Source organism: Phyllostomus discolor, chromosome 5 (assembly GCF_004126475.2).
Source record: "Phyllostomus discolor isolate MPI-MPIP mPhyDis1 chromosome 5, mPhyDis1.pri.v3, whole genome shotgun sequence".
Classification (NCBI taxonomy): domain Eukaryota; kingdom Metazoa; phylum Chordata; class Mammalia; order Chiroptera; family Phyllostomidae; genus Phyllostomus; species Phyllostomus discolor.
The window spans coordinates 42,800,097-42,813,081 of record NC_040907.2 but is presented as its reverse complement, the minus strand read 5'-3'; the positions used below and the strand labels follow the sequence as shown (position 1 = coordinate 42,813,081).

The window sequence follows — 12,985 nt, the reverse complement described above, 5'->3', positions numbered from 1 at the left end:
TACATATTAAATGCTTAGTATGTGCCCAGTGAAATGTTTCAGGAGCCAAAAGAAGAAATCATATATGGTTCTTGCCCAAAGGGATTATCTTGATAATTCTAGTTGCTATGTATACATTTTATCAAGTACTCCTCTTCCCTCCCTCAAAACACCCTCCATGAATGTAGGAATTACTGTACCATATTACTAGTGCCTGGCACATAGTAGGTACCAAATAAATATTTACTAAATAAGTGCTAGAGACAGTAGACATTATAGGCTGTGACAGAAGGATAACATGACACTGGATGGGTTTCGAGGTGACTGTTTCGATGTCATCCAAAATTGGACTGAGGGACAGATTTGGAGGGACCCATTGTGGGGGAAACATTTTAGCCCAGAATTTCCTTCTTGCTATCTTATCTGGGTCACATTCTGTGTTGTGATGTATACTCATGGAGTGACAGCTATTCAAATGGAAGCCTAACATGAGAGAAGTTATGAAAGAAAAGCATCTCTAAGAAATATCAAGTGAAACATGAAGTATATTTATAAAATAAAATCTTTTTTAAAGGGTAAGCATATTAGGGTTTTTCTATGTAATTGGGCATATTTCCTCAGGCAAGAAATCTCCTTTGATAAGTAAGTCCTTTCTCTGATGAGACAGACAGTCGTCAAAATACTCCACAGACTCCTTTGGAATTACATTCTGCATTTGGGCTACCTTTATGAGAATATCCTTGTGATGTTAATCCTAAAGTCTTTGGATGTCAAGCTTGGTTTTAAGAAACAGACAGAAGCCACTGGGAGCCAGGGCACCTGCCGTGCCAGCTGTTGAAACTGGGTAGACCGAGGCTGGCAAGGGAAGGGCCTCGAGGAAAGGACTCCAGACTCAGGATCATTTTCCTCTACAACTCTGTTTGTTTTGGGGTCATTTTATGAACTGGTCATGCCTCTTTCTTCCTCAGCATTTTAACTGTCTAATACATGTGGCTTCAGATATTTGTCTTTCATTAAGACGCTCATTTTTGTACCCATGCAAAATGTGTTCTTCCCCCAGCCTCTGTCTGCACCCAGAGCAGAGCGTCAGTTATCTGAAAGCACAGCTTTCGCACTGAAGCCTGTGTCCCCTTGGCCTGCCCCCAGCGTCCCCCTCCTGCTCCCACAAGGCCAGACAAGGAGGCCAACTCATTATTTGTTTTGTGGACACACTTCACAGACTCCAGACAGACACAACTCTTGCCATGTCCAATTTTCTTTTTACCTTGACTCCCTCTTACTACAAGAAACTGATTGTATCAACAAGGTAATGAAAATAAAGATCAGGTATTCCTGTTGGCATCATAAAACTATTTGGAACAATCTCAGTGAAATTAGTTACAAACCACAGAGTTCTGATTCTTGAAGTTCTTCAAGCCAGCAGGCCATAAAGTTCGTAAACCATGCACTGCTCACAACCTGAACTCCCGCCTTAATTTACCTGATACTCTGCTTCTCAACTTTTTGACATCTTTTTGGATTCTGAATCCATGACTTATTTTATTATTTGTGACCTCTCCTCGGCTCTTGAAACTGAAGCTTCACTCTACTTCTCTAGCCTTTACACCTTTCACCCACCCTCAAACATGATTCTTGAGAGCCATTCTGCTCTCAGCCACCTAGTCTCCCTTGGCCACCAAGATCTTACACTTTAGCTTAGGTGGTTATAAGCTCTCCTACCAAGTTCATCCTGGCTTCTCCAGGAAGGCCCAGAATCTCTGTGGTGGAAGGGCACCTAAAGGTTACCAGGAGCTGAATTTATTCACCAACCTAAGTCACTAATTGTATTTTACTTTTGCCACAGTTCCATCTGAAATCCTAATAATATTAGCATGGACTCCGAACAGCCTTGACCTATAGAGCCTGGGCACATGTGTGGCTGTGACAAGCAAGACCATGTGTGGCAATATTTATCCCTTCCCAGCAGCCTAGGGTTGGGGACAGAAAACATAACTCTTCATGTCTGATATAAATACAAAAATTACACAGGCAGGGGCTCACCACTGCCAGCCACTCCGAGGGACAAAGAGGGAGCAGTAGCTAAATGTAAGAAATACTGCTTTTAACACTCTGAAGGCTGGCTCAGAAACAATGAGAACTTTCGGCAGCTCATCCAGGGGAGCGGCAAGAGCCTTCCCGACAGCAATGCGTCTTCGAGAAGCCAATGGGCTGTTGGTCTGTTTTGCCTTTGTTTCCTCTTTTTCCTTTCCCTTCACTTTGCCTCTTCCAAACTTTGTAGCCCTTTGGCCTGCCTTCACCTTGGTGCAAGGATTGGCTGTTACTTACCATGCCCTTCAGTGTCAGATCTGCTAAGGGAGACCGGTTGCCATGGAAATCTGGCCAAACATGTAAATCAACAGTGAGGAAACCCACAGGCTGAGCCTTCTTAATCAGATCCAGGTGACTGTTCAAATATGCATATACACTCTGGCATCTGGAAGAGAAGTAGATTTTGTTTTTAGAAGGGGGTTAGGGTCGGGGAGCAAATTGTTCTGCAGAAAGAAACCATTTGTGCTCTCACATTAGATCCAGAGAGTATAAGCAGGGTCCCAAAAGCTTCGGCAAAGAAACTACCCAAAACCCATGGAAACGAGCATACCACACTATGAAATCATTGTCCTATCACCATGAATAGGTGGCATGTATTAGGGAAAAGCGCAAAGGTTTGGAATCAGAAGACCGGATCCAGCTTTCCCCAGAGTAAATGTGCAACCACGAGAAAGTTATTCGAACTTTCTGAATCACTTTCTTTGCATCTGTAAAACCAGATACACACTCCCTGTCCAACTTACCTCATAGGGTTATTGTAAAGATCAAAAGAGATTATGTATATGAACATACAGTATTTTGTAAACTGTACAATACTGTACATATGCAAAGGATTTTTAAAAATCAGTGTGGCTAATTGTAATAATGATGATGAGATGACGAACGGAGACAAATGCACTCTCCCAGACTCAGGACAGGAATTTGCTGAGGGAAGTGATAGGACCGGAGTGAATGCATTAGGATCAGGAATTAGAAGACTTGATTTCTCACCTAAACCCATCAAATGACATTGTGTTAGTTTTTTCTCCTCTTTAAGCCTCAGTTTCTTCACACGTACAATAAGGGAGTCAGGCTACTTTTCTCAGTCTCTCCATGCTTAGGTGAGAAGAGGTGGAGATGACAGGCTTGGAAGTCAAGGCAGTCCTGGGTTCAGATATTATTCCATCTGTCCCAGCTAGGTGCCAGGGCCAGGGACTTGGCCTCCCTGAACTTCTGGTTTCCCACACATTACAACGGTATAACAATACCTACCTTACTGGGTGAAATTTCACTGCATGTCACAAAGATTAAAGTTGGTACCTTCCCCTGTTAAAAAGGTACTTAGAAAAAGGTGCTGAACCAACAATTCTAGAAAAAAAGTGGGTCTATTAGAGATGGGCATCCCACTGGTATTGTTGGAAGGATAGCTTCAACGGTGGAGAACATGGCTTGAATAATGGCAGGAACCAATGCCCAGGAAACAAGTGTTCAAGGGAGGCTGGTATCTAAGAGACCTAGATGATAGTTATTATTTATATTTTAAAAATGTTTTAGGAGGACAGCTCAGAGATTTTGCATTCCAGTTTTGTGACACTGTGTGTTCCCAAGGATCCCATGAAGTTCCTGGATGTTGTCTGGAATAGAAATGAGTACAGCAGTTTTCAAACCCTTCTATTAAACAAAAAATTTTAAGTGGAACTCCAATATAGAAAAGATAGAAGAGCAAAACTGCTCTATGTAAGTGCATGATGAGTATGAATGTGAGAATGTGTGTGTTTGTGTGTACACTGAGTGGAGGCACAGGTGGCCTGACTTACCAGGCAATCTTTTTACTTCTTGCTGTGATACCTCATTCCCACCTGTAAAAATCTGCCTTAGCTCACACTAGGAAGACAGCGATGTGGTTGGAAAAAGATCACCGACCACCTTGTCATCAACTGCAGCTCCCAGAGGGCACACCAGGTCACCCATTACCGCCCTGCAGGGAGAGCACTGCTCACACCTTTTACAGAGGGGACGCACAAAGACACGTGACTGAGTCCTCACTTCGACCCTTCTCCATGTGATTCTGTGATTTCTGTATTCCAGATTTGACAAAGCCTCACTATTCAAACTCTGTTCTAACATGACCCTACGATAAAGAAATAATCCATGGAAGACAGGGCCTAAACCATCTATCTGGATAGAACGTAATCGCAGCCCTGTTTTCTGTTTCCCAGCTCTGTCTGCTCCTGGTCTGACAGGAACCACACTGACAACAAAACCCACGAGGACACCATTTTTAGCCAGAAGTCAAAATTCTGCAGTAATTCTAGCAACAATCCTCTTCAGAACAGCATCACTGCACTTAGAATAAAGGGACTTTTTTTTAAAGAAGAACACATCTATAAGTGTTTTCATTCGCCTCTCAAGGAATCTCAGAACAGGGCATTTGGTTTCAGACATCTGGGTCAATAAGAATCTATGGGCCTAATTACTATTGATTCGTCATTGTCTCATTTACTGCGGGTCTTTGCAAACAGTGAGATTCATTTAGCCTCTACATATATAGTCACTCATGAACTAATGAGGTCCCCGGGGGACCAGGCATATGCTTACCCCTTTGACTCCTAACCTCCTCACAGCTGTATGTTTATTCTGTGAATACAGCCATTCTCCTGCACATTTTTTCAATTAGACCTTACCATGTGTGCTATCTGAGTATATCATTCAAAATGAAATGCACTTGGAAAACATTAACATAACAAATGCACATCATTATTCACATAATTTTAACCTTGCATGATGCCTTTTTTTTATTTCTGACTTTGATTCATTTTGTATGTTTTATCAATTCCTTCTCAAATGGCTGTCTGCCCTTGTCCAGCTCAGGAATCACATACTAACTGTTCCAAGAGGATCATTCTCCCTGCCTCTCATGAACTCCAGGCTCAATACCCTGTCTCGGAGAAATTCTTGCTGTCCCAGTCCCATTGACCATGATGAAGAAAATACAGTTTGGACCATGACAAAGTGGGTTCACCACGTGCCAGTTGGTTGATCAGGTACATTAAACCTTTCCAAACCTAGTTCACTTTTTTTTGCAATCAAAGCTAATACTTTAACCTTACAGACTCCTGTGAATATTAGAGTCCTAAGCATCATAAAACGAGAGATGATCAATAAACAGTCCCCTCTTTTTTCCCATCACAGGAAATTAATTTCCAGCTTTAAAAAAATATCCAAGAGTCAGGGGAGATTTTCTTCAGACATTATTGCTTACAATGTTAAATACAGAGAGCACCCCTGGAGACTCTACACTCCTCTCCTTCCACATAAATCATCTGATTCTGTGGATTCATAGGCTGCTTAGAAGTCTGGTGATCATACTTTCAAACCAAAAAAAAAAAAAATCAGAATACATGGTCTAACAAGAGATATTGTGCCCTTTCCAGGAGTGAGAGAGCATCTTGGAAAAGAAGCCTCCACACAACCTCTCTCTGGGTCCTCCCCTCTTGACCACTGCAGCATGTACGCTGCCTGCTCCACTCTACCAAAACTGGTCCTGCTGCGAGGAACGATGCCGTCTTTGTTGCTCACTCTGAGGGACCACTTTCTGCCTTTATTCTTACTTGAATTCTCTTCCACGTTTTGCACCACTTGACCATTTCTTACTCATTTGTTCTCTTTCCCTTGTTCCCAGGACACTATATTATTTTGGCTTTCCTACCTCCTTTCCAATTGGTTCTCTTCCATTGCTTGACCTTAAATATGTGAAGTGTCCAAGAGAACTGTCCTTGTTGCTCTTCCTACTCTTCATATACCCATGGGCGATCGCTTTCTCCTCCCATGGTTCCAGTGACCACTCAGGGCAGAGGACTCCCAAATATATGCTCTTATTTCCTGCTCATTTCTCTTTCATGAGTTCCAGGTCAAATATCTAACCAGTCATCAAGTGCTTCCTCTCAGTGTCCAAAGGGACCTCAACAAAAACACAGTACAACACACACTGTCTTTTCTGGTACATGCGCTTTTCTACCCCTGTTCCTTGAGCTGTTCAGAGCCAATCTCATGGAAGCCATTGCTCAAGAAACCATCTGGGGGCAGAGTGAAGTGGGCACTATTTCTGACTGCTTTCTCTCTCCCTTAGCTCCTCATCTTAATTTCTCACCAGGACCTGTCAATTTATTATCTTAAATATTTCTCTACCCAGCATACCTTTCTCCAGCTCAACCGTTTCCCCTTTCTTCAGGCCACCTTCAAATGCCTGGATGAGAGCTTTGGCCTCCTAACTTATATCCCCTCTTGAAATCTTGCCCCTTCCAACTAGGTTTTCTACACTCCTTCCTGGGCGATTCTTCTAAAAATGAAACTTTGATTGTGACACCTACCTCTATCTAAACCCTTTGGGGGCTCCTTCCCACTGTCCTAGAGATAAAGCACAAACTCCCCTGCCTGGAATAAGATGGTCTTCATTATCTAGCTCTCCCTACACTTATACTGTGTTACATACATGTCTTCCATTCCTCCTCCCTCCTCACCCCTGCACGCACCATGCTGGATCTGTACTAACCTCCTTTTAATTTTCATAATATGCCTCTGAATGTTTGCCTATTCCTCTCCCTCTTGCCCAGAATTCTCTCCTTTGCCTTTTTTACCTGCCTCTGTCAATCATCATTGCAGACTCATCACTGACACCATCTTTTGGATGCCATTCTTGGACCCACACTCCTTCCACTGCCCACATGGGAGGCTACGCTGAACCCAACCGCCTCAGCTCCCTTCCTCCCTCTCCAACCCCAGCCTTACAAGATGAAAGGAGGAGCGATCCTGACATGTTCAAGCATCCCTCGGGAGTTCTATGTCACTTGCCCTCATCACCTATGTTGGAGGTTTGAGAGTAAAATCTGTATCTGTGTGGAATGAAGCAACTTTCTGCAGGATCGCTGATCACATTATTTCCCTGCTGAGGGTTCTGTGATGGCTGACATTCTCCATTGGACAAAATCAGTTTCTTACCTTGGCTAATATGGCCCAGGCTGATCCGGGCCCTGCCCTCATCTCCACCCTCACCTTTCCCACTATGGTCTGGGGCCTACTCTCGATTCCTCGGCCTTCTCTCTTTTTTTTTCAACCCTCATCCAAGGATATGTTTATTGATATGACAGAGAGAGAGACAGGCAGATAGACGGACAGATACATCAATGTGAGAGAGAAACATCAATTGGTTGCCTCCCATAAGGGCCCTGCCCAGGGATCAAATCCACAACCTAGGTATGTGCTCTGACTGGGAATCAAACTGGAAAACTTTTTTTTTTTTTTTTTTGGAAATGATACTCCAACCAACTGAGCCACTCAGCCAGGGCTTAGCCTTCTCTTTAAGGCTTTCATCTAAGTTGATCTCTTGGCCTGGAGTAGTCTTCCCTTCTGCTCTTCATGTAGTTAACTCCTTTTTATCTCTCAGATCTTAACTGCCCCTCCATCATCCAGGGCTTCCATGACCACCCTACCTAAATGTGGTTTCTCTGATACTCTAGCATTGCACTCTGTTAGTTTCTTTCATATCATGTGTGGTCATTGTAGACTGACCTTCTTGTTCGTTTACTTGTGAAGTGCCTATGGCCTCCTCTGGACTTTAGGCTACACAAAGGCAGAGCATCACTAGTATACTCAGGATTTAGCGAGAACTTGGTACATAACACCACTCAAGAGTATATATCAAATGGGTGGATGGTACTTCCTCCATTTTATGATAATTGCTTCTTTATCTATATCCATCTCTGGAATCTGAACTCTTTCTAGAAAAGAGCCACATCTTATTCATCCTACCAGATGACCAACACACAGTTATTGAAATGTAATATGAAAAAACGCAGATTTAAGATAGAATATTATAACAGGGATTTCTGGGTGTTGATACCTCTACATCTTATTGCAGCACTGGGCTTCCAGAGGGTGGATCTCTGGAGTCAAATGGACACAATACTCCAGGCACACTGGTGTACACCTCAGAAAGGAGCAGGAAAAGGAGCAAACATGTTGGGACACCTGCTCCATATACCAGGCACTGTGCTGGGCTACAGGTAACCTGTAGAGAGCTAGAAAATGGAGAATTTATTTCCTAAGTCAGCATAGCCCTCAGTCTTCCTGAGAGGAACCTGATGTCCTGAGCACTTCCTTAGCCTTACATGCAAAACAGAAGCCAAAGAAAGGCACTGTATTATCTAGCTTATTTTTATGTAAGAAACTTTTCTTATATAAGAGCCATCAAGTATTTACTGATGTCCCGGCACATCTTAGGGGACAAAAGGTGTTTGCATCTTCACCCTCATTCTGTGAATATCCTAGTTCAGGGATCCTGAGCAAATATTGGGAAGGTCAAGAAGTCCATTACACTTTTGTTTTGTTTTTTTCTGTACGATGGCTCTAATAGTGCTTAGTTGTCTTTAACTTCATTTCAAACAATTTTGTTAGATTGTATTATGACAGCTGTCATATCAGTGTGCATTTACAACAAAACTTATCAAAATTGGTGAATTTTTGTACAGCTATTTTAATGCTGAAGATGGAAGAAGATACCCATTATTTTCAGCAAATTAGACTTTATTAGTTCAAGAAAGATAAAAATACAACTGAAGCGCAGAAAAAGATCTGTGTGGTGTATGGAGAAGGTGCTGTGACTAATGGTGATGGAACGTGTCAAAAGCGGTTTGCAAAGTTTCCTGGTACTGTTGATATTTTGGCCAAATAATTCCTTGCTTGGGGCTGTTCCTTGCTTATGCATTCCTTGTGATGCATTAGAAGATGCTTAGCAGCACCACGGCCTCTACCCACTAGAAGCCAATAGCAGGAAACAGCTGACACACATCCAAATCAATAAAGTTATTGGTGAAAATGAAAAATGTGTCTTTTATTTTATGGAAAAAAGTAAACAGATTTTTTGGCCAGCCCAGTACTTGCTGAAGACTGGAGGGACCAAGGATGCAGAAGCCATAAAGCCCAGGGGGAAATCTGAGAACACAGAGCAGAATGGACAATGAGCACATTCTTTATAAGTGGAGTTCGTGAGCTCCCTATAATACTCATCTCCTCAGCTAGAATTAAATGAGATACTATACACACTAAGTACAGCGCCAGGAACAATACAAATTCTTAATAAATGTCCTTGTCCTTTCCTTGCTCCAGGGGATTTATGCAGTATTTAGTGACAAGATTTAAATGTCCTGGAGATTTGGCACATAGGGGACCAGCATATTTTAAGAAATTGATTCTCACAGGAATTATTAGAATCACAGAAACAAAAGAGGTCTGAGGACTAAATCAGATCAAGTAAAACTGATTATCCTCAAAGGAGTAACTGGAAAATCCAGAGAAAGTGGGAGAAAAGAAAGGTTAAGAGAATGTGAGTTAGGAGAACTTCGTGCTGACTACAATCTTAAGGGATCTGAAACTAAAAGAATCACAATGAGAAATGACTACTGATTGCAGTGACCTCAGCAAAAGTAACTCAGAGCAGGCTGGGCTTCTCTGTTTACATTCCTCCCCTCCAGCAGACTGGGAGTGCACTGAGGTCAGGGGCCACATCCTCCACTGTGTCTCCCTCCCACCGAAGGTTTTGTTTTCTCTCCGCAGAGAGACAAACCACTCCTTTTAAAAGGTAAATCCAGCCATGTCTTTCCCCTGCTCCAAAACTAAAAACCGGAATAAAACCCAGTGTCCTTACAATCATCTATGATGATGCATGTGGCTTGGTCTTTGGCTTACTTTCTGCCCTCACCTGTTTCCCGCTCTCCCAACTTCGGTCCCGCTACAGTGGCCTTCCCAATGTCCTAGAGCTGCTCAGGGCCTCGGCCTTTCTGTTCCTTCAGACGGCAGGGTCTGCCCCTACAACCATGGTTTGGTGCCACTCTTTATCTGCAGTTTTCTTCAAGTGTCACCTCATCAAGGACGGCTTCCCCACCTAAAATAGTTCCCATCCAGCACCCAACACCTCTCAATCTGTCTCCTTATGCATCTCTGTTTTTCTTTGGAATGCTTATCAATTTCTGGTGTGCAGATGTGTACTCACTCTCTCTTTCTCTATACACACACACGTATGTGTGCATGTCTGTGTGTGTGTATAATTTCTGCTAAAGTGGGGCAGTTTAGTAAGCCAGGACAAGTGGGATAGGAAAACGGACAGACAGTTAAATGGCCAACCAGTTTACATTTATCTAACAAATCATAGAATTCTATCTTCCTTAGCCAATGACATTCAAGAGTAAATGAGTAAATGGTTTACACTTCTCAACCAGAGTAAATAGCTTAAATCAGCCTACTCCAGGAGGCTGATCTCCAGCAGATCAAGAGCAGAAATCCGGCTAGTGCCATTTGTGCCAACCACACCCAAAGATGTCTAAAGTTAAGGAAATAAATTTCATTTTAGTGCATTAACATAAAGCTGATGAATATTCTATTGAGATGTTCCCCTAAGACTTCCCCTAAACTCCTGGCCTTTAAAACATTTATAAAGGAGGACGGGGTAGCACTCTCCCTCCCAGAAGCACCCTCCGGCCTTCCCTTCTCCTCTCCGAAGCACCCTCTCTCTGGAGCTCGCCTGCCCCTTTTCCTTCCCTTCCTCTCCTTCCCTGCAGGAGAGCTACCTTTGCCTCTCTCTCTCATGAGCTCCAAGGGCCCTCCCTTTGCCTCTGTAACTTGTTTCCTGAGCCTGCACAACCCAGCTGACTCACCTCTACTACCTCTGTGACTTTCCAAATAAACTTTCTCTTATAATTTGAGTTCCTGTCTCTGAATTCTCTTTTTGCCAAACTGAAGAACCAAGGTCCAACTTCACCAGTAACAACTGGTGCCATTTCACTGCCTATATCACCGGTAACAAAATAGGGAGTTTTTTTGTGCTTTGTTCACTTTTGTGTCATAAATTCCCTCAAGATTCTCATCAGACAGACAGAAGAATGGACTTTATTTTAACCTTGGCTCTGCTGCCAACCTGGAAGCCAGTCCTTATCGATTATGTCAACATCTTCCTACCAAACCCTGCGATCACCAGAGCCTCATTTCTGAGACATTGGTAGTCAAGGTTCTCTTAGATAATTAAAACAATAATTAATTTAGAGGAAAAGAGCAGAAGTTACGATCAGTGTAAGGCAATCTCTGGCTAAGCAATGGCGTATCTGAGAGACTTTCCTTCCCAGTTACAAGCACAGGCACATTTAGCTAGTGTTTACTTAATTTATAAGCTCACAAGACATTTCTCTTCAGGGATGTCTTGTCTAAAAGGATTATGGTAAATCAAGAGTATGAAATACTAAATCCATTTATCAACACTGGTTTCTACAATTTCAAATAGGATTTGCTGATGCTAAGCTCTAAGACAGGGGTGGCCTCTGTTACAGTTTTCAGAGAGCCTGAAATCACACCCAAAGAGGTGCATGGTTCCTGATTCCATGGGTGTCCTTTCCTAGTATCCTGCTTCATTTTAATAATAATAGCTAAACCTATTTCTTTCTAAGACCTGAAGGACAATGGGGTCCTGCAATCTTGGAATATTCATAGATCTGATAAGATAGTAATGAACTCACCTTTGCAAAGTAATAGAAGGAAAGAAAAAGTAGAGAGAACCAACATTTATTAAATACATACTCAATAGATGAGCTAGAGGAAAAATTTGAGAACCCTAAAATTATAGAAAGAAATAAAGCCAAGAGTGTAAATGGGATCACCTTGGAAAAGAGGGCAAAGAGAGAAGAGGGGCAGGAACCTAGCTGTGATGAACTTTGATGTTATAGTGAGAAAGAGACCATGAACTTGAAAAGCAGATTAAGGAGTCAGAGACACAGAAGAAAAACTGGGCGAGGCTGACATTCCAGCAAGAAAGTCAAGAAAAGAGAGTGTTGTAAAGGAGAGCAAGAAGTGATTACTGGTGCCACGTACTGCTAAGAACTCTAAGGGACTGGATGACATCCCAGAAATTTAGCAGAGGTCGCTGAGGACCTTAACAATAAATGTTTCATGGATCGATGGTGACAGAATTCAAATTGCAGTGGGCAAGGGGGAGTATAAAGTGAGGAAATAGTGACAAAGAGTATAGGCAATGTTTTGGTGAAACTTAGCTCCAGAGAAGAGAACTACAAGGAGGTAGTTGGAAAGGGGTAGGAAATCAATTAGCAAGTGGAAAGAGCTGAGGTTTAAATCCAGTTCTGACTCCAAAACTGAATTCTACCAATGGCTGTCATGGTGCTGTTTCTCTGAGTTTACATGCTCATCCATAAATCCTTCTTTCCTATTTTCAGTAAAAACTAGTCACATGAGGTTCATCTATAGAAAAATGTTCTGAGAATTTTGAATATTTCCTTGCAATGTATAACTATCCCTTAGGTTTTGTCAAGCTTTAAGATCTTCAGAAACTGGCATTTCCAGGATTTACTTTCAGCCATATAACATGTGTGAAATGAATTAAGCGGGGCAGTATTATTGTGATTTTATGGGTGAAGAAACTGAGTCACCAAGACATTTATGGCAGAACCGATATAAGAATTGCAGATCTCTAATTTCTAGTCCAGTGTTCTTGTTACTCCACCACCATTTCCGTCTGCTGCTTAACCCTAGGACAACCACGGCCAACATTTCCTCTTCTTTCATAATCATTAGTAATAGTAGCAGAAGTAGTAGTCATTGTTGTTGTCATAGTACAGTTTACAAAGCCTTGCCAAATACATTGTCTCACTAAACTGAAAGTAAATTCTCAGTTACCCAAGGTTGGTTCTCTCATAACTACTCTTCCATGTTCTGAGATGGACAATGAGTTTCACACTATAATGCATGATGGAGCTGGGCATGGATCTAGATCTCTGTGCTTCGAATCCAGTCTCTTGTCTTTGCATTAGCAGTTTATAAATGCTGGGGCCCTTCAAGAATCTGAGGAGAATTATGGCCCCTCTTCACAGAAATATATGCATGA

General features: G+C 42.3%; 1 protein-coding gene across 11 annotated transcripts in view; it reads right to left on the bottom strand.

Annotated features, from left to right (window-relative positions):
* Positions 1-12,985, bottom strand: part of FGGY (FGGY carbohydrate kinase domain containing) — a 390,193-nt gene that overhangs the window by 95,972 nt on the left and 281,236 nt on the right. For all 11 annotated transcript variants that reach the window (XM_028513518.2, XM_036026185.1, XM_036026179.1 and 8 more), the window contains one exon: positions 2,305-2,452. In XM_028513518.2, coding sequence (XP_028369319.1) covers positions 2,305-2,452 — 148 coding nt within the window. The remainder of the gene's footprint in view (positions 1-2,304; positions 2,453-12,985) is intronic.